Consider the following 21,733-nt stretch of genomic DNA (forward strand, 5'->3'; position numbering starts at 1 on the left):
TCTGGGCCCCTCCAACTGGTTGACATTAATATCGACTTCTCTAGCTTTTATTAACCCCACCCCCTTGCTTCCCCCATTGTCTCTCCATTCCCTGTCTCCTTTCACAGAGACATGATAAATTCTATCTACTCCCTTATCATACCCAATTAACACCTTTTGTTGGTCTGGATTCCTACCCCATTTTTTGAATTCTAAAACTTTCTGATATATCCTGCTTCTGCCTTCTTGAAGAAGGGCTCAGGCCTGAAATGTCAGCAAAATGTATTTGTCTCCTGCAGATGCCGAAAAGACCAACTCAGTTCCTCCAGTATTTCAGTGTGTTAACAACAATCACAGTGTCTGCAGCCTATCGTGTGTCACAGGCTTTAATCTATTGCTTGGGCATGTTGGTCGGAAGGGGAACCTATTCTTGATGGACAGCACAGCAATTACTGAAGTGTTCAAAAGATTGAAATTCTAATTTAGCATCATAATTTCCTACAATAGGATTATGAACCACTCAAGAATAATGTATTCCATATTTTTGTCACCATCCACATGTTAAATTTATTGTCATGAGAAATCTCTCTTTTCACTGCCTTGGCATAAGGGGGATATGCAGAATTCTCCCTACTGGATTTTTACATTTCTTTTACCTTTCTCTTGTGTTGATTCAGTAATCAGTGAAGAATTTTTGTTTACCACTGTTAAATTATTTAGGTTCTATAGCTCAGGCCTGCATCATTCTAATTTAAAATACCGCAAAGAATCAGGATGTTGATTTATAAACGCAGTTCTATCCCACGAGATGAGAATTCCTCCAAACACAGTAGTTGATGGTGTCTGAGTAATATTCACGAAGATTTGTTGATTACATTGTAAAATACATTCTAGGGTTTCAAAGGGAAACGTACTTGCAATGTGACTGATGACCATTGGAAACGTCCAACTGGAAGTTAGATCCTTGCTCCAGTGACAGGATGATTGAATAATTAACTTCGGCAGTTAGCCTGTCTCATCCTCCTTAAGACTTGCTGTCAGTCAATATTGCCAGAAGGCCGGGAACAAACTGGCCTGCTTCACACTTAGTGAAGCACTAACATAATAACTCTGAAGAAAAATCACTACATAATAATAACCCCTTCACTAAATAAATAATAAGATATCCTTTTCACTTTTCCAGTCAAAGTAGAAAAAAAAATTATTCCATTTGGTTTTATGGTGATTCAGTTCCCTTGCATTCGTACAGCATCTCAGTGCGACAGAGCAAAGGCATCAGAGTGCTTTCCGCTGGGTGCTCCAGCTTCCTCCAATATCTTGAATGTCGGTGGGGGGGGGGGTTAATAGGTTACTTAGGCCTAACGCGTAGGTGAGTGGTGGAATCTGGGCGGATATAATGAGAAGTGTGGGGAGATTTAAAAACTGGATTCATGTAGAATAAGAATCTCGGGGTGGTTGACATCAGTGCACTCTGTGTGGGCTGAGAGACCTACTTCCAAGCTGTATCTCTTTATCACCCTAAATTCAATTTTTTTCTGTGTCAAGCAATGTAAGCCCTATTGTTCTTACTAAGATGGACAAAAAAACTAATGCTATAATAACTTATCGATGTTGAGCTGAATCATCAAGTCTGAGCATTTATCTGAAAGCTACCCTGTAGGGCAGCATTAAGGATGATTTATGACATGTATCTTCGGCATTGAGAATCACTGGTCACAGGAGCTCTTCTGTCCTTCAGGATTAAAACAAGTGACATTGAATGACATTTCCACACAATATTACTTTGTCTGCTCTCAGACCAAGAGGGAATTTGGGTCTGGGCTTACCTTGTCATATATCTGTCAGGTGCATTGGCCAAGACCTCAGAAAAATTGTTCAACACACCACACCAGAGAAACTTGACATTTCAAAGTGAGGTTTTTAATTACCAGTTTGATATTAATGGGTCCATTCTGCAAGGGAAATAGGTTTATGTCAGTCTGTGTGCTGCACGAAATGCATCGTGTCAGTTCCTGAGGGATTGAGAATAAATGCCAAGGCCATAGGCATTATTCTATTGAATTGTCTCAACAAAGCTCCTTAAGGAATTTTATTTGAACTATTAGTGACAGTTCCAAAGTATACATTGCAACAGTTATAGAACAGGTCACATTGAAGCTTGTAAATGTTTTTAAGATGGAGAACAAGTCTCATGATAAATAATGTATCAGTGAACAATAAGCATCCACTTATCTTATATTCAGTAATTAAATGTCCTCTGACTCATTTGCCTACTGTGCATTTATGATGGAAATGTAATTAAATTGTTATTCGTTATTCATGCTTTTTCAAGAAAGATCGTATATCGAGGAAAAGTGTGATATTGAGAGTTATGCAAAATTAATCATTAATGGTGTGCCCAAAATACTAATGCTATGGAAATGAAGAAATGTTTGCCTGGAACTTCATCCTTGGCAATAAAGTATGTTGTACTGTGCATTTGAAACCTATTCCATTTAGAGCACTTGACACGATTTTATAGCATCTTTAACATAACTGGCAGCAAATTAATTTCAAAGTAATTATTTATTCCCAGGTTACTATTCACACAAGTGTTTGTGAGAATGTTATTTGTACTGGGTGTATCTTTTCAGACATGCTGACCACAATGAATGGATCCATTTGAAATGGAATTTTTTCCAATGGCTTCAATTCCTGTCACCACCAGAGAAAATGTGAAGTATCCATCCCCTAACCACTGCCCCCTCTGCATTTCCCAAGACCAACAACAGTAGCCTCAATAGAGTGTAGCACAGTGTGATCTACCTGATGCTGTCTAGTCATTTTCCAAGCTCAGAATTAACTTTGGTCGAAAGTAATTCTTTGCTCATCAAGGCCCATATATATACAGATACACAATCCTTTATCCAGACATCTAAATTCTGGAAAGCTCCAAAAACCAGCATTTTTTCCGGGAGCTGGTACAACAAAGGGAGAGAGAGAGAGAGAGAGAGAGAGAGAGAGACGGCAGCGCAACTCGGGTGGGCAAGGAGGGAGAGATTTGGCAGTGCAACTCAGGCGGGAGAGAGATGGCAGCGCGACCGAGGCGGGCGGAGGGGGAGAGACAGCAGCACGACTCGGGTGGGCGAGAGAGGGAGGGACGCCAGCGAGACTCAGGAGGGCAGGGAGAGGAAGGAGAGAGATGGCAGCTCGACTTGAGCAGGCGGGGGGGACAGACAGCAGCACGACTCGGGTGGGCGAGAGAGGGAGGGACGCCACCGAGACTCAGGAGGGCAGGGAGAGGAAGGAGAGAGAGATGGCAGCACGACTTGAGCAGGCGGGGGGGACAGACAGCAGCACGACTTGGGTGGGCGAGGGGGAGAGAGAAGCCAGCGAGATTGGATGGGAGTGGATACGGCAGCACAATTCAGGTGGGTTTAAATCTGGGGCAGCAGGCTTTTGTTCTGAGATCCGGAAAAATCCGAAATTCGGAACACACTGTCCCCCAAGGGTTCCAGATAAAGGATTGTGTACCTGTGTGTGTCTTTGGCTTGGCTTCGCGGACGAAGATTTATGGAGGGGGTAAAAAGTCCACGTCAGCTGCAGGCTCGTTTGTGGCTGACAAGTCCGATGCGGGACAGGCAGACACGATTGCAGCGGTTGCAGGGGAAAATTGGTGGGTTGGGGTTGGGTGTTGGGTTTTTCCTCCTTTGCCTTTTGTCAGTGAGGTAGGCTCTGCGGTCTTCTTCAAAGGAGGTTGCTGCCCGCCAAACTGTGAAGCGCCAAGATGCACGGTTTGAGGCGTTATCAGCCCACTGGCGGTGGTCAATGTGGCAGGCACCAAGAGATTTCTTTAGGCAGTCCTTGTACCTTTTCTTTGGTGCACCTCTGTCACGGTGGCCAGTGGAGAGCTCGCCATATAACACGATCTTGGGAAGGCGATGGTCCTCCATTCTGGAGACGTGACCCATCCAGCGCAGCTGGATCTTCAGCAGCGTGGACTCGATGCTGTCGACCTCTGCCATCTCAAGTACTTCGACGTGTGTGTATAATATATATATATATATATATAGCAAAAGCCAGTTAATCTGGGTATGAAATAACCAAATAACCAGGATGATACTTCTATCAGAATTAACTTCATATCAGTTGCGTCACTGCGGTTGGTGTCACTCAGTGCGGTAACTCATAGAGTCACCCCCCCTCCCCCAATTGTGGACCTTCTCCAGTACCAGATCATACAGAATCCTTGGTAATGCTTTTGTACCCCAATGTTACTCGTAAATCGTAATCCCCATCTTTCACTGAAGGTCATAAACACTAGTAGTGAGATAAACAACTAGCAAAATTAAAATTACACCTTTAAATTATGATGTCACATGCACAGCCTAAATGTATTTACATAGTTTCATATGATTAAAATGAAAATTCAGTAAGAAAACAATAGAATTCAAAATAAGGGCTACATCAAAATTATGTTGATTTTAACATTAAACTTTATTGTTACATGAGATACATTAATGGATTAGGTTTCCATAATCAGTAATGGCCCAAATAATGTAGAACTTCTAGCCAAATGCATTTGGAAATATACTCATAATGTAATACCATAAAAATAAACAAGAACAAATACTTGAGCATTTCAGAACTTAGTGAACATCTTGACTAATTCAGAACGTTCCTTTCCTACCTTCAAAGCTGCAAACTTGTGAATCGCTTCATCGAAATCAATTATTGATAATATCGCAACATCAGAAAGCCTTGACTGTCCCGTGGTAGATCGGAAATACCGTAGTTCTTTATAAGTTTCATCCGCTTGGCCTCTTTGATATTGATTTATGCACTCCATGTGGCATGATAGAATATCCTTGCACAACAAAAAAAAGACATATTAGCAATATTTGAAAAAAATATAGTTGTAAAAATATAGAATAATATGTGATAAATACAGTTGTAAATTTCTTAAATGGAATATGCCTTAGATTACATGACTATTCATGACAAAATTGTTTTGTAGAATCTTTCTACATTGAATTACAAATGACTGGAAACCTTTTTTGATGTTGCTCCTTCTTTTCTTTTAATTACTATTTCATTCTCAAAAATGTTATTGATATACGTTCACAAATACTAACTACTGCAATATTTCAGCTAAAACACCAGAAAATTTGACAATAGCAGCGACTATAAAAACACCAGCAGCAACAAAAACAACAGCGTGTGCTTGTAGCGCAGGCAGACAAAACCACGTGATTCGAAGTGTCTCTGTAAATGGGTAATAATGACAGCTCTGATCGTACACATTAGAAGGTTCAATAAGTAAATTGGCATCGAGATTTAGGCAAGCTGCTCTTGCGAAAAATGTTTTTGTTGCTATAAGCAATTATTTTATATTTTAAATTTAGCATGGTGACAGGCCATTTCGGCCAACGAATCCGTGCCGCCTAATTTACACCCCATTAACCTACACCCCCAGTACACTTTGAATGATGGGAGGAAACCAGAGCCCCTGGAGAAAACCCATGAAGACCAGGGGGAGAACGGAGAGGGTCCTTACAGACAGTGTGGGATTTGAAACCCCAGTCTTGTCCAGATCACTAGTGCTGTAAAGGCATGGCACTAACCACTATGCCACCTATGCCAACAGGAATATTTTTATTTCAAAAAATAATAAATTTCTGCTGAAACACTGCACAAATATTTTTATAGACAGTCATTTTAGTGTCGCCTAATGCAGTCCGCACCTCGTGTACCCCCTAATGACTCTAGCGTTTCACACGCGTTCGGTTTTGCATTATAGAGAAGTGTAAATGATCTGCTCCTTTTCTCATGGTAGAGGGCAACGTTATAAAACTGTATTTTATAACTAATGAAAAGCCAAGGGGTGCATCCATTAAATTTTCCATTGTCTACTCCTGAGCTGTATGCCTCTGGGACCAGTGCAGAATTAGAGTCGGTCTCCCACAACCTGAATTCTGGATGATTTGAGGATTGTGAAAATTATCCTGACTTGGATTAAATCTTTAGAGAGTGGGACTCTTCCACTCTCTGGAAACAGCACAGATCTCCCTCATGAGCAGACCCATAAACATCCTGGCCGGGTAATGTCGACACAATCCCAACTGGAATAGCAGCTGTACTGAGACTAACATTCCTTAACTTATGAGAAAGGAACTGGCTCAAGTAAACTGGGAAAGCAAACTAATTGGAGGATCAGAGCAGGACTGGAAGATATTTTTGCAAGTAATAAAAGGCATGCAGGATAGATATATTCCAAGGAAAAATAAATTTGTCCAAGGAAAGATGTGTCCATTGTGGCTAACAAAAGAGATGAAGGCTAAGATAAAAGCAAAAGAGATAGCATACAAGGAAGCTAAAATTATTGGGAAATCAGTGGACTGTGATTCCTTTTGACAATTACAGAAAGAGACAAAAACTGTTATTCGGAAAGAAAAGAAGAGCTATGAAAGGAGATTAGCTAACAATATTAAAAACAATACTAAGAGATTTTTCAAATATATAAGAAATAACAGAGAGACACGTATTGACATAGGACCAATAGAAAATGATGCTGGGGAAATTGTAATGGGTTATCAAGAGATATCAGAGGAACTTAATAAATATTTTACACCTGTCTTCACCGTTAGTAATATCCCAGACAGTCAGAGGCTGCAGGGAGTAGAGTTAGATTCAGTTAGGGTTATGAGAGAAATTGTGCTAGGCAAACTAAATGGATTAAAGATTGATAAATTTCCCGGGCCAGATGAGGTGCACCAATGGTTTTTTAAGCACGTGTCTTTGGAGATTATAGATCCATTGTCGATGATCTTCCAGAAATCGATAGATTCTGGAGAGATTCCAGAGGATTAGAAGGTCGCAAATGTGGTTCAGTTGTTTAAGAAAGGTGGGAGACAGGAAAAAGGAAACTATAGGCCGATTAGTCTGACGTCAGTGGTCGGGAAGATATTAGAGTCGATCCTCAAGGATGAGGTGATGAAATACCTAGAGATGCATGATAGGATAGGTCCAAGTCAGCATGGTTTTTTTAAAGGGTAGATCCTGCCTGACCAACCTATTAGAGTTTTTAGAAGAAATCTCAGGTAGGATAGACAAAAGAGAGGCTGTGGATGTTATCTATTTAGATTTTCAAAAGGCTTTTGATAAGGTTCCGCATCTTAGGCTGCTAAATAAGATGAGGGCCCATGGAATTACAGGGAGGTTATTAAACTGGATAGAGAAGTGGCTGATAGGCAGGAAGCGAAGGGTTGAAATTAAGGGTTCTCGTTCTGGATGGCTGCCTGTAACTAATGGTGTTCTACAGGGATCGGTATTGGGGCCGCTGCTGTTTACAATTTATATTAATGATTTGGATTGTGGTATAAATGGTTTTGTGGCTAAATTTGCGGATGACACCAAGATAGGTGGCGGAGTAGGAAGTGTAGTAGAAACGGTAAAATTGCAGAAGAATAGACAGGTTAGGAGACTGGGCAAAATTATGGCAGATGAGATTTAATATAGAGAAATGTACAGCCGTACACTTTGGTAGTGGAAACAAACAGGCAGAATACTATTTGGATGGGGTGAAAATTCAGACCTCGAATGTGCAAAGGGACCTGGGTGTCCTCGTGCAAGGAAACCTGAAAGTTAATAACCAGGTGAAATTGGCAGTGAAGAAAGCGAATGTCATGTTGGCATTTATTTCATGAGGAATAGTGTAAAGAGGTGTTGATGAGGCTCTATGGGGCACTGGTGAGGCCTCATTTGGAGTACCGTGTGCAGTTTTGGGCCCCCTATCTTAGAAAGGATGTGATGTTGTTGGAGAGGGTGCAGAGGAGATTTACTAGGATGATTCCCGGGATACAAGGGCTAAAATACGAGGAACATTTGGCAGCTCTTGGGTTTTATTCATTGGAGTATAAGAGAATGAGAGGAGATCTCATAGAGGCTTTTCGTATCTTGAAAGGTTTAGATAGGGTGGATGCGGGTAAGATGTTTCCTTGGGTGGGTGAATCGAGGAGAAGGGGTCATAGTCTGAAAATTAGAGGTTATCCAAATAAAACAGAGATTAGGAAGAACTTCTTTAGCCGGAGGGTCGTGGATCTGTGGAACTCACTGCCGCACACAACAGTGGAAGCCAGATCACTGGGAGTATTGAAACAAGAAATAGGCAAGTATCTCATTAGTGAGGGCATCAAGGGATATGGGGAAAAGGCCGGAAATTGGAACTAGTGTAGAGTAGTTTAGTGTAGTTTTACGGAACAGACTCGATGGGCCTAGTGGCTTGGTTCTGTACCTTTGTCTTGTGTGTCTAACTTAAACACTCACTCTCGGAGAAGTGTGGGTAGGTAACAGTGATTGAATTATGATTATTTTTGTATGATAATAGAATATATGGCAATTGATTTTTGGAGCTATGATTGAGCTTGTTCCAAATCAAAATTCAAACTTGGGACTTCCAGGTAATTGGGACTGTGTATAGCTTTTTGAAGTGGTTCACTTCAGGGAAAGGAAAGTGTAGCAACTACTATTCGTAAAAAGCCACTCGGAGGCTAAGTAAGTTCTTAGCTGTGACGCATTAGAATAAATTCATTGTAAAGTCCAGATGTGTTTTAAACAGTTTATTAATGAACACAAAAGGATTCATAACTTGGTAACGTCAATTCTATGTGGTAATGTCCTTACTAACTTGATAACATTAACGATCTTGTGAATGTTTATAATAGTAATAATCTTGTTAACAGTCAGCAGAAAATATCAGAGCCCTACCTTTCTCATCTTGTATTTGTGTATGAGTTCTTAGGTGACATATGGATGAATGAAAAGGGTATTTACATTAAAGTTGATATGAACAGCATGAGGCAGGCCATGAGCCTTCAGGCCTCCATGACAGGTCTAACGTACTGTGTGTCAGCCTCCTGATGGCAGCCAAGTCTAATCAAAGAGTAAGGCATTGTGTGTGGCCATGCAACCATGTTCACTATCATTCCATCTCCCTTTTTTAAAACAACAGTAGCTCACATTTAACTAATATTTTTTTGTGTAACTGCAATTTTAACTTTAACACCAGGAACATAGGACATTCTGCTCTAGGATTAGAAGCCCTGGACCCCTCTGTGACTGATGAGCAGACCAATGGAGGTGGATTGCTGTCAGCAATCCATCATGGCTGCCATATTGCTTTCAGTATTGCTCCAAACCAAAGATGGATGGTAGGACTGTTTCCCCTCCAAATGTTCCAACAATGTCCATGCAATTCAATACTCCAAGATTCAAGGTGTTTTTGCAGTTCAGTTGTAGGTGTGGCTACTTTCTGTTGACTAGAATTGCCACATATTTTCTGTTGACTAAAATGTAGTGACTACTTTCTATAAAAAGCCACTTGGAGGCTAAGTAGATTCTTAACTGTGATGTGTTAGAACAAATTCATAGCAAAGTCCAGATGAGTTTTAAACAGTTTATTAATGAACACAAATGGAATCATAACCTTATTTGGTTATCCGAAGAAAGCATAGGAATATTTAAGCAATCAAGGAAACTCTTCATCGAACTGCTATCATTTGTGAATTCATAAGTATAAAGTTGGGAATAAAATTTCCTGAATGAATCATTTATCTCAGAGTGATCTGAGGTGATGTTACAATCCTCCTTTCAAATCTTTGTAATTTGCCGCTTAGCTTCAAAACCTCTCAATGGATTAGCAAAAAAATCAGATTTGTCACCATAAATATAAAATTAACTTCTACCCTTTGTTGAAAAGAGATCACGTTTAGTTTGAAGTTCAACTCACTTTTTATGCAATTCAGAATTTTTAACTTGAGTGTATTGTTGGTCTGTTTGTTTTATTTGATTAACTAATTGTAATCTTTCTTTAATGGCCTTCCTTTTGATATTCATGGTATAAAAAATAATTTTCCCTCTGAGAAACCCTTTAAAAGCATCCCAAACAATCAAACTGGAGGTTTCTAGCATACTATTTGTATTAAAATAAAATGTTTTCTGCTCCTCCATATATGTCACAAAGTCATTATAGTAAAGTCGAATTGAAACGCCAGAATATTTTTATCTGAGGGAGCCCTGGATGGGTCATAGATGATACAACAGGGGTATCAGAAGCAAGTCAGTGGGATCAGTTGATTATCAATAAGAAAGTAATCAATCTGTGAAAAATTGTGTTGAATGTGTGGAAAGAAAGAATACTCTCTCCTATTTGGATAAAAGAAATGCCAGACAACAAAAATAACAGAAAGATTGAATTAATGAGGCAGATTTACTCATTCTGGCAGGGTTAGGAGATGAATGATTCAAAGCAGGGTCTAATCAACAAATAAAATCCCCACCAAACACCAGAGTGTATAAACTCAAGTCTGGTAGGGAAGAGAAAAAACATTTTTTAAAACCCACATCATCTACATTAGGGGGATAAACTTAATCAAACACTGCCATTTTATTATACAAGTTCCCTGAAACAATGATTGACCATTTGTATCTGATACAACACTGATGATCAAACACAATATTTTGATTAATAAAAATTGACCACCACTACCTTTATCCTGAAAGGAAGAATGAAAATGCTGTCCACGCCACCTTGTCATGAGGTGAGAATTATCACAACTATGAATATGCATTTCTTATTAAAACATAATTGTGACTTTAAGTTGCTTTAATATGTGAAAATGCTTTCCTTCTCTTCACTGGATGGTTCAAGCCTTTCACATTCCAACTACATAAATTAATAAAATTATTCATATTTTTATTAATAATGTAAGTTGATTAGGACAAATAATATCCAAACTCGATGTGTCAGCTTTGAAGCAAAAACTTTAAACTAATAATGAATTAAAAATAAACTGTACAAGATCAAATTGTACTGGCTCCTGAAGCTATAACAACCTTGAGAAAACAATTCCCCATCTTTCCACCCCCTTCTCATCAACCCTAAAGCCAGACAGCTTCTAAAAATATTAACATCAAGCAATATCAACATTCAAAACAATAATTTTCCACCCAAACTAATCTTCCTGCTGGACATGTTATCTCAAGCTCCATTCTCATGTACTCAGCACTTCCAAATGATGCATTGTTAAGACTACAGATATATTTACTTTTTTCATATTTCTCATACAGTTCTGAAACATATATAATAAATTAGAATTATGAAAAAAAATTAATAGATTAATGAATTTTGATTAAAAGAAAAATACTTACATGACTACAACCCAAGTGGGTTTAATAACCCCTAAAATGCTACCAAAGCAAAGAAAGCCATCCAGTCCTCATCTAACACTATATAGCAAGTGCTAGAAATCTTAAAGGTAATAATAGTCAATCAGTTTCAGTCACCAAGTAGAAATTCACACTCGGCACAATATAGTAGGGAGATCATCTAGGTAATTCAGAGCCTATATCACAAGAGGAAATAGCTGCTGCTATTTCTTCATTGCATTCTGTGGAGTTTTTTTTTAACTAATTTTCTCAATTGCTTTCACCTTAATTAGGTTCTGTTATTTGATTTGTTTAAGCAGAGTATCATTTAATGAAGTGTGTACAGTAGATCTCTCATAGTAAAGAAAGGTAAAGGTCCAATGGACGGGTCCTCCTACAGGCCAATTTCTTTATTAAATGTTGACGTTAAAATTTTGGCTGAAGTTTTGGTCTATAGATTGGAGAATATTTTAATATGTCACTTATTAAATATTTTGAACTTACCTTCCAGTATGATTCCTGCATGTATTTTATTTTTACATGCAGAGAAAGCGTTTGATTGGGTGGAGTGGATGTATTAATTAGCGATCTTAGAAAAATTCAATTTGGGACCTTGTTTTATTACATGGATTAAAGTACTATATTCATGTCCTACAACTTCAATTCTCAACAGTCACAACCATTCAATTTCCAACAGGGAACCCTTCAAGGGTTTCCTCTACGTCCATTACTTTTTGATTTGGCCATAGAGCCATCAGTGATAATGAAGATATTTCAGGGATTTGAAGAAAGGGAATTGAACATAAAGTTTCATTTTATGCAGATAATCTCCTGCTTTTCATATCAAACTCCGACACCTCCTCTCCTCCCATGCTGTCGTTAATTTGCCAATTTAGTCAGTTTTCAGGATATAGGTTAAACCTGAATAAAAGTGAACCTCCCCTTGAATGCAGCTGTATTGGTGTACACTCATCTTCCTTTTAAGATTGTGAGAAGTCTATTTACTTATCTTGGTATTACAGTTACAAAGAATCATAAGTATATTTTTTAAGAACATGTCCTTACTTTATTAAAGCACACGAAACAGTTCATAACACAATGGATGCCCCTGTCTATGTCTCTGGTTGGTCACATTAATTCTATCAAAATGAATATCTTAAATTATTTTTTTTAATATCTTTTTCAATCTATACCAATTTTGATCCCCAAATCATTTTTTGATCTACCTGATTTGACTATATTGTCTTATATATGGAAGTGTAACCGCCCTCGTCTAAATAAAGTCTATCTTAAAACATCTAAAAGGAACAGAGGAATGGCGCTATCTAATTTCAGATTTTATTATTGGGTGGTCAACATACGTAACCTTATGTTTTGGTTACATTTTCTTAACTGAGTGGACCATCCAGTACAGATAGGAATGGAGCTAAATTCTGCTAAAAACATTTATATTTCATCACTTCTTGGATCTTCACTTCCTTTCTCTTTCAATAAATCAATTGACGATCCTGTTGTCAGACACACTGTGAGAGTGTGGGTGCAGTTCAGCAAACATTTTGGACTTCACGGTTTTTCTCTCTCAAGTCCTATTCTATCCAATCATCATCTTTCGATGATTTAGCTTTTCGTGAATGGCACAGATTGGGTATTGGAAGTGTCAAAGATTTTTTATTGATAACAGTTTTGCATCATTTGAATGGCTTTCCGAAAAGTTCAATTTACCAAATACTCATTTATCAGATATTTGCAAATCAGGCATTTTCTTCATCTCAGAAACCTGATTTCTCTGGGGTACATGATGAGCACATCGCTGATGTCATTGTTAATTACAACTTTCTTGCAAAAGTTCAATATCCATTATCTTTGATAAGTGGATTGGTTTGAGATATGGCCCCTTTAGTTAAAATTAAAACTGCCTGGGAACAGGATTAAAGCCTTTCACTATCAGACAAGGTTTGGGATTCAATTTTTAAGTTGGTTAACATCCCATCCTTATGTGCCCATCATTGTTGGTTACAATTTAAAGTTGTTCAAGTTGTGCATGTCCAAAGTTAAATTATCTCGTATCTATTCAGATATAAATTCTTGTGATAAATGTAAGAGAGATGAGGCTTCTTTAATCCATATGTTCTGGATATTTCCTGGCTTTGAAAGATACTGAAGGGATGTGTTACAAACTTTATGCTATTCCTTAATTTAAATGTACAGTCTAATCCTTTGGTTGTTCTTTTTGGTACAACTAGAGAGGATGATGCTCTTTTAACTCCAATTAATTGTCATTCTCTGACTTTTGCCTTTCTTTTGGCCAGACGTGCCATACTGCTTTGATGGAAGGATCCTGCCCCTACTCACCAATGCTCAGGGACATAATGTTCTGCTTAAATTTAGAAAAAAATTTATTAACTCAAATATAAGGTTTCAAATGTTATGGGGACCATTCCTGAGTTATTTCCACAACCACCAGGTATAATATAAATCCTGAATTTCAGTACTTTGCCATTTTACTCCAGGAACAAAGTACATTCCTTTTTTAGCCATGCAACATTGGTACGGGGATGGGGTTTAGAGTCAGGGCTATGCCTGATAAAATTGTTAGATGTGCTTTTGCATTATGGATGCGCTCTATGTGCCTTTATATTTTGCTGAGCTATGTAATCTGTCACTTTTATTGTGCATTCCGTAAATGTTTTGTACATACATGTTTATTTGTGTAAAACCAATAAAAAATATTAAAGAAAAAAGAACTGAAAAACGTCTTGATCATACGTGGCTGCATCCTTCCTAACTTTGTAACGGTAATAATCTTGCTAAAGGTCACCGGAAAATATTGGACCCCTACTCACCCACTCTCTGCCCTGCCATACCAGTCAGCACAGGCTAACTAAAATCGACCGCAGGAAACCCACATACATGCGCCAACCATCTGCAGTAAATTAGTGCAAGTGCACTGGCAGTGATGGAGCATGCGCAATCTCTGGACCCCAGCATGCCACCACCACCTGCAGCCAAACCATCAGCCACAACAGTGCATTTTTGGCTCCGACAGAAAGTATTGGCATTCTCTCTCCATAGAGGATTACTAATCCCGACATATAAAGTCTCTCTGAGTGTTTGGCTGAAATATGAAATCTTGTTACAGCAGGAATATGTGAGTATCCAAGATTCAAGATTCAATTTATTGTCATGTAATAAAAATGAGTGTCATATTACACAAAATTGCTTTTGTCTGCTGTAAGGCAGGGAGATTTGCCATCAGCAGAAATTGCATGAAGCACCTCTTACAGTCAGAGAAAGAGAAGCAAAAAAAGAATCCCCCAGAGTCACTGAGTGTCGGTGGATTCACCCCAGTGCTTCCGCAGCCACACAGAGTCCAGTCCAACCCATCAGCAACCCAAGCTCCAGATCTGAACCTTTGTATCCTGGTTCTGATACCTGGTACCCCTTCAGCCAGTTTTGAGCCAGTCCCCAGCAGTCCATAGTCTGGTATGAGTCCCTAGACCGCAGGCTCCAGCAGCCCACAGCCTGCATGGGTTCCTCACTTCGAGTCACCAACAGCCCACCACCTGTGTGAGTCCTTCAGCCACCATGGTCACCGTCCAGTGGGTGGTCTCCTCTGCATCTCCTTCTCCGTTGGGGATTGGTCTCCCTGTTTTGTGGTGCCTTGCGCCAGTCTTCCTCTTCCCTGGAGTCTGGAACCCCTCATGACTGCTGCCTATTACAGACACAGCCATCTTGGGTCGCAGGATTTTAAATAAAGCTACCATCGGCTCCTTTAACAGGCCACTTAAAGCCTTTATGGAGCTATTGGCAGCCAGACTGGACTGTTGGACCCCGCAGGAGTACTGTGACTCCACTCACCGCTTTCCGTGGGTGCACAACAGTAGCAGCACTGTCATTACGGCAGCTCTGGAAGAGCCGCCATTTTGTTTTTAATCCAAGTATTATCAGTTATACTTTGAGCAGTTGGGTAGGGGGAGCAGACAGCACCAGATTAACCTACAGCCTCCAACAATCCTCAATTCTGCCAGGCAGGTAGGGAGTGCAGGAATCAGGTTATATTTTATTTCAACCTATTTGACTCCGGAGAAATTAAAAAAAATATTTATCTCTTCTGATTTATGTTTTAGATGTCATAACTTCCTTTTTATGTTTGGTTTGGTTATGAGAGACCTTTTTGGAATAAAATTAAGGAATGTTTGGAGGCTATATTTAAATTTAAAATTTCACGTGACCCTAAGATGTTTTCATTGGGTTATATTAAAACACTGAGTCTGGAATTAAAATTAGATTCATTTCAAATTGCTTTCTTAAGACTAGCTTTAGCAGTGGCTAATAATTTAAGGTACTGGAAGCAGTGTAATTTAGGGCAGATATGAGAATTAATGGTGGACTGCACTGGTCAAAAAAATGTTTTCAAAAGGTTTGCTCTGTGAACAAAAAGGGATTACAATAGAAAACTTTAAGCTTTACTGTATCACATAAGAAGTTAGAGAAAGATTAAATTAACTCTTATTGAATTTAGCATGTTTATTCACATAATAATGCTGACAGTGATCAGCATTATGTGATCAGCCATGATCTGTAAAATGGCGGTGCTGGCTCGACGGGTCGAAGGGCCTACTCCAGCTCCTATTGTCTATTGACCTAAAAATGTTTTGCCACTGATTTTCATTTGTACTCAGCATCTGATGCCTTGCATGTCAGTGTTCGACAATAGTCGGCCAGCATTGGTGGATTCCAGTTGCCCTGATACCGCTTTTCCAGGTTGCAATATCCTGGTGAAACCTTTCACCCTGTTCATCACTGACTGCACCAAGATCAGCAGGGCAGATGCAGAAAATTAATTTTTTATGAAATGTTCCACTTCATGGTTTTGTATGCTGGAAGGAGACTTAAAATATGATTTTAAAAAAAGGTCGGACCTCAAAAACGGTATGTGGTGGGAAAATGTTCAGGTGATTTTCGTGACCAGCAGCCAAAATCTTTAAAATACACCCAAAAGTGTTCAGGTAGAAAAATCTTCATTGTCCAATGTAATTTGAAATTTATTGTGGTTACAATATCAGAAGCATATTTGAAGGTTCTACAGTGGGTGAGGTAAAGATGGAAAGGTTAAAGAGGCAACCACAGTTTGCAAGGGCTCTCCTATGTCTGAGATATGAATATTCCCAATGGTTGTATATAACTCAATCCTGTTTCCTAGAATTTACACACCAAAGGTCTTTGGCCCAATGGAGTTTTGGCAGCCTGGAAGGAGATATCTTGGTATAATTGAGAATAATCATCTCATTAAGCAACATGCCTGTGATAAAATCCACAACTGGCAAATTCTCAAATCTTCTCTGTGACATTAACGCTCCTGCAAACTGACAGGGTGACATGGGCAATACAACAATGCCACAACAAGAATCGTAGAAGTCGGGAACAATTGGTAAAAATAAAAATTTTGCAAGCTGTAAATGGAAGTAAAACCCATTGCTTCAAGTAGGAATGATAAGCAGTTGGTCTGAAAGAGCAGCCTGTAACACAGCTGAATCTGAAGCTGAATGTAAGTTATGCTAATTTTAATTTAACTATAATATGCATAATTTGTCTTCAATGTCCATAATGTAATAAAAGCCATATATATATATATATAGAGAGAGAGAGAGAGAGAGAGAGAGAGAGAGAGGTAAATAAGAAAGACTGCGGATGCTGGAAAACTGGATCAAGGCACAAAATACTGGAGGAAATCAGTAGGTCAGCCAACATCCAGCCAGTCCTGACATTTCTGGCCAAAAACCTTCAACAGTCTTTCTCTCCTGGTGTCAAACTTCAATTTCTCATTGACAGGCTGTACTATGTCCCAAGTGTCTTTATGCCAGAATGTTTGCAAATAAAATCATAATGGGAACATTTTGAACAGCCCATTGTCAGTGTTGAATATAATAATCCATGTTCAAGGTTATTGAGATTGGACAAGTTTGGTTGGGTACGATAAATTGTAAGTGCGAATATTTAATTGTGAAATCTCTTTATTTGGAAGGTGCTGTCACCACTTTCTGATTCTATCCTGGCTGAAAGAACAATAACTGTCATTGAGGAGAAGGTGACTGTTACAGACCTCGGAATTCAAGTAGTGGCGGGACTTTCCCTTTCCTTCCAGCTGAGCCCTGGAGGCAACCGTATCATCACTGCAACAGCAGCGGCAAAAGAACAGCTTCACACCTCAAAGCAGGTACTCATTAAGCACCCTCTCTCCGTTAAAACTATTCTGATCAATTCTCCCGCTTTAGAAATCCAACACGATCCTTCTCTGGGCTGCACACTGTTTCCCATTGTGCAGCCCAGGGAAGATGAGGAAATTAGCCACCATCATCTCTGTCATTTGGAAAGGCAACGTAAAGGTTCGTGGTGAAGGCCCATAGAACAATAGTTTAAATACAAGGGGAATGAGAACAATAATACTGAGAAACAGAAATCCTGGTGGCAATCCTTTTAGGTTGAAAACTTCTGTAGTTCTTGCAAAATTGGCTTCAATACCATTGGTTTTATGTGTCCAATCAATCTGCAGATATACTAATAACATAAGGTTCAAATATGATTTCTTAGATAGATTCTGAGAATTTAAAAGTTAATTGTTTTTTAAAATATTTTATTTATTAATTTTAAACCACAATATGAATTACATTACATAAAATTCAAAAATTATATTAAAAATTTGCATGTGGTGTATATATATATAGATGTATGAAAAGAGAGAAATCCCCCTCCATCCAACCCTTCCACCTCCATTCCCTCCCCCACCAAAACCCTTGTAAAAAGAAAAAAAAAGAAAATAGAGAAAAGAATTTAAAAGAAATGGAGTATACCAAAAGGATAAACAATTATAAACATAAATTCTGATTGGGGTTTACCAAGAAGTGGGGCCTTCAGAGAGCCTTAAATGTACATAACCACATTTTGTAAATAAGTGCACTATATTTTCCAGAACAGATGATATTTATGTCGCAGAGTTTGACATTACTTAGTCAAAATGAATTGGAAATACTGATTTGTCATTGGAATGTAAATAAATTTATTTCTGTAACGTGTAATTACTTCAAAGGAAAGCCCCTAAAATTGGGATGCATAAATCAAGATTAAGATGGGAAGTAGATTTAAATACACAAATAAATGTGAAAGAATGGATGGAATTATGTAGGAATAATATGACTAAAATTGTAAATGTAAGATGTAGGTTAGTCCAATATAATTTTATACATCAATTATATTTGACTTCACAAAAATTAAATAGATTAAAGTCAGCTATTTCAGATTTATGTTTTAGGTGTAGATGTGAGATTGGATTCTACTTGACAATGCCCCAAAGTTAGACATTTTCAGTTAGAGGTGGGTAACTTTTTGGAAAGAATTACGGCCGTCAAATTCCCGCAGGATCCGATGTTATTTTTAGTGGGTAATGTTAAGGTTATAAGATCTAAATTAAAATTAACTATGTATCAAATTGAATTTGTATAAATTTCTTTAGCAGTTTCTAGGAAATGTATAGCAATATCATGGAAGTCAGATATAGATTTAGGTATGGAAAGATGGCATGCAGAACTTTGTAGTTATATACCATTAGAGAAGATTACATATAGTCTGCAAAATATATGTATTCTTTTCATAAATGTTTAAAGTGATAGTTTGGATTAGCAATTATGAATATTTTTGCTGTACTGTGATAAATATTTTAGTTGTGAGGTGAATGCCGTCAAAAAACAGCTGCTTACTGGTATATTCCTTAATTTTTGATTGCCTTGGGGGTTAAATTTCAATTTCAGCAATGATGTAAACTGAACAAAATGGATTCATCTATCTATTAAATATCTTTCCTGACTGAAATCCATGGAAATTCAACTCATGAGAGCTATATAATGCAAGACGACTTGTGTATCACCTAAAGTGATAGAGGAGTAGTCTGTCTGGAGAAGTTTTAAATAGTGCACAGGTTCCAGCCAGTAAGCCATACATCATGCAAAATTATCAATTGTAATGGCTAGTCACAGACAGAGAAATAAAATTATTGTTGCCTTTGGCAGAACTGTTGAGTTCAGCCTGCATGTAGGTAATCCATCTTGGATTGACTATTGCAGGAAAAATAATCTTGTGAACAATTCTTTGAGAACAGCAGCTAATAACTTAGAGTGCATGACCAAGATAAAGAGAAAATAATCAATTCTACTTACCCAAAAATGTTGATGTAGTATTAATTTAAATGTGTAATAATAGTTTATGTCCATATCCTTGTTCTCTGATAATGTGTTAGTGTAAAAAAAGAGAATGGAGTTAAGCACATGGATATGACTTAATGCAGTTGTCATATATTTTAAATTTTGCTAAAAGGTTTGTTAGTATTCCCAGCAGTGTTCTTTTTAGCACCCTTACCATATACATAAGCTTAACAGCCACAAGGTTGTATTTCCACATTTTAATGTTCTGGTCATGTTCATATTTTGGCCTTGAGTATGCACTTGACTGAAAATCTCACAGGATCGGATTTTCCAACGTTGGCAGGTTCGATTGTAAACTAACTTGGAACACAATCCACTTAGTAAACAGATTGGAGTATTGACTGCTGCTATTATTCAGCTATTGAGACTTGGAGGCATATCTCATGTACTGAGGTTTCTGACCTTGAATTTGTTCCAGAATCAATCTGTTTTGACTCTGTCACATAAACATGGCCAAAAATGCAACACTCTTGCATTTATATGTGGCACTTGTCATAAAGAACTCTTCTGTGAATACCTACAAAGATTTTAATATAGCAAAAACTGGCTTTGTGTGAAAGATTTCTTTTCTCCCAACTTTCTGAAAACAGAAGACTTGCATTTTTATTTCACTTTACCCAACACAAGATGTTCTGTGGAACAACAGTAGGATACTTCTGAAATGTTGACACTGTTGTTACATAGGAACTTTGACAGGCAATTTGTTCACAGCAACCTTCCACAAATGTGCCGATATCTGGCATCTATAACATTGATTGTGGATAAACAGTCAGGCTTTAGCGTCAATGAATACACACAGGTGTGTGGCCACACTAAATTTTTCTGATCGAGAAACATAAGAGTTAATACATTCTTGTACAGATTGGTATGATATGGTGCCAACGATTGGTGACCTTGCCGGTAGCATTGGCTTTAGACTCAGCACTGAATGAAACACAGAGGACACTAAATCTCATGAAACTTTCATGGGGTAATTCCAGATATAATTAGCAAGGACCTAAAGAGAGACAAGATTATTGGCTAAAAAGCTGTGTAAGATGAAATCTTTGTTGGGAAGTGTGGGAAGAAGAAAAATGCAACAGAAGACTGTGAAATACCATAGATTCTACACATATTCATCCAGGAAGATTTGTATATAATGTGACAAAATATTCAGAGAAGAAAAAGGTAAATTGTAACTTTTATGAGAAGCAATTCTAATATTGAAATGAAAAGAGCAAACTGGTAAGAACAGCAGGTCATCCAAAGTCTCAAAGACCTGAAAGAATGAGGGCTACAACCGAAGGATCAGTCCATCCAACTATTTAAAAGTAAGATTTTTTTAAAATGATCAAACTCATGATCTTACAATGGTTTTAACAGCTTCGATAAACGTGACCTCGTTGTGATATATTTTGAGCTCACAAGATTTGTATGATGAATGCAAGTTATTTCAAAGAAAATAACTTTGGATAGAAGTCAATAGTGGTGTTGCCAGTGTTCCTGGATTGTTCAGTGGTCTCTAGAATTGAAGGGAATCTCTGCGAGAAGTGCAGGAACCTCCCCCCCACCCCAAAAAAAATGTTTGATGCTCATTCCTATAACGGATCTAATACATAATTAAAATCTCCCCCAACTAAAATGTTTTCCTTAACTTGACTCAGTGTTAAAAAAGCTTCAGACGTAAATTGCTCATTGTCGACATTGGGCGCGTACACATTTAGCAATGACCATGGTTCCGCAAACAGTTTACGATTAATCATTAAAATTTGACCAGGTGTTTCCACCAATGATTCAAATTCAAACGGTATTTTCTTGTGAATCAAGATCGCGACTCTACATGCTTTTGAATTAAAAGAAGGTGAAATCACATGACCAACCCAATCTCTCTTCAATTTTAAATGTTCCTTTTCAGTTAAAAAGCTACATCCTCTTTCATCTTTGTAATGTAAGCCAAAACACGTTTACGTTTAATCGAATTATTTAAACCCTGAACATTAAAGGACACAAAATTCAAATTATACATTATTTTAACAACAAAAAAAAACCTTTTTACAAATCCAAAAAAAAACCCTAATAAAATTAAACTCCCCTTGCACAATAAAAAAAGCCCCTAAATTAAACAAATATAAACAAAGGAAAATATACAAATATACCCCAAAACTACAAAAGAGTAGTAATTGCCCAATTAACTGGGTGTGGAAAGAAAAGAAACCCCCCCCCCCCCCACAGGTGGCGGATGACTTCCAAAAGCTTCATTGTTATCCACCCTCCTCCCCGTCAGACAATCATAAATCTGAATTATATCATATTTCCAATGATTTCTGTCCTAGAAC

The 21,733-nt window shown here is 38.1% G+C and overlaps 1 protein-coding gene across 3 annotated transcripts in view; it reads left to right on the forward strand.

Annotated features, from left to right (window-relative positions):
* The window catches only part of LOC138761309 (transmembrane protein 132C), a 988,143-nt gene that overhangs the window by 816,907 nt on the left and 149,503 nt on the right, over positions 1-21,733 (forward strand). For all 3 annotated transcript variants that reach the window (XM_069933208.1, XM_069933210.1, XM_069933209.1), the window contains exon 7: positions 17,189-17,380. In XM_069933208.1, the coding sequence (XP_069789309.1) occupies positions 17,189-17,380 (192 nt within the window). The remainder of the gene's footprint in view (positions 1-17,188; positions 17,381-21,733) is intronic.

This window comes from Narcine bancroftii, chromosome 4 (assembly GCF_036971445.1).
Source record: "Narcine bancroftii isolate sNarBan1 chromosome 4, sNarBan1.hap1, whole genome shotgun sequence".
Taxonomy (NCBI): domain Eukaryota; kingdom Metazoa; phylum Chordata; class Chondrichthyes; order Torpediniformes; family Narcinidae; genus Narcine; species Narcine bancroftii.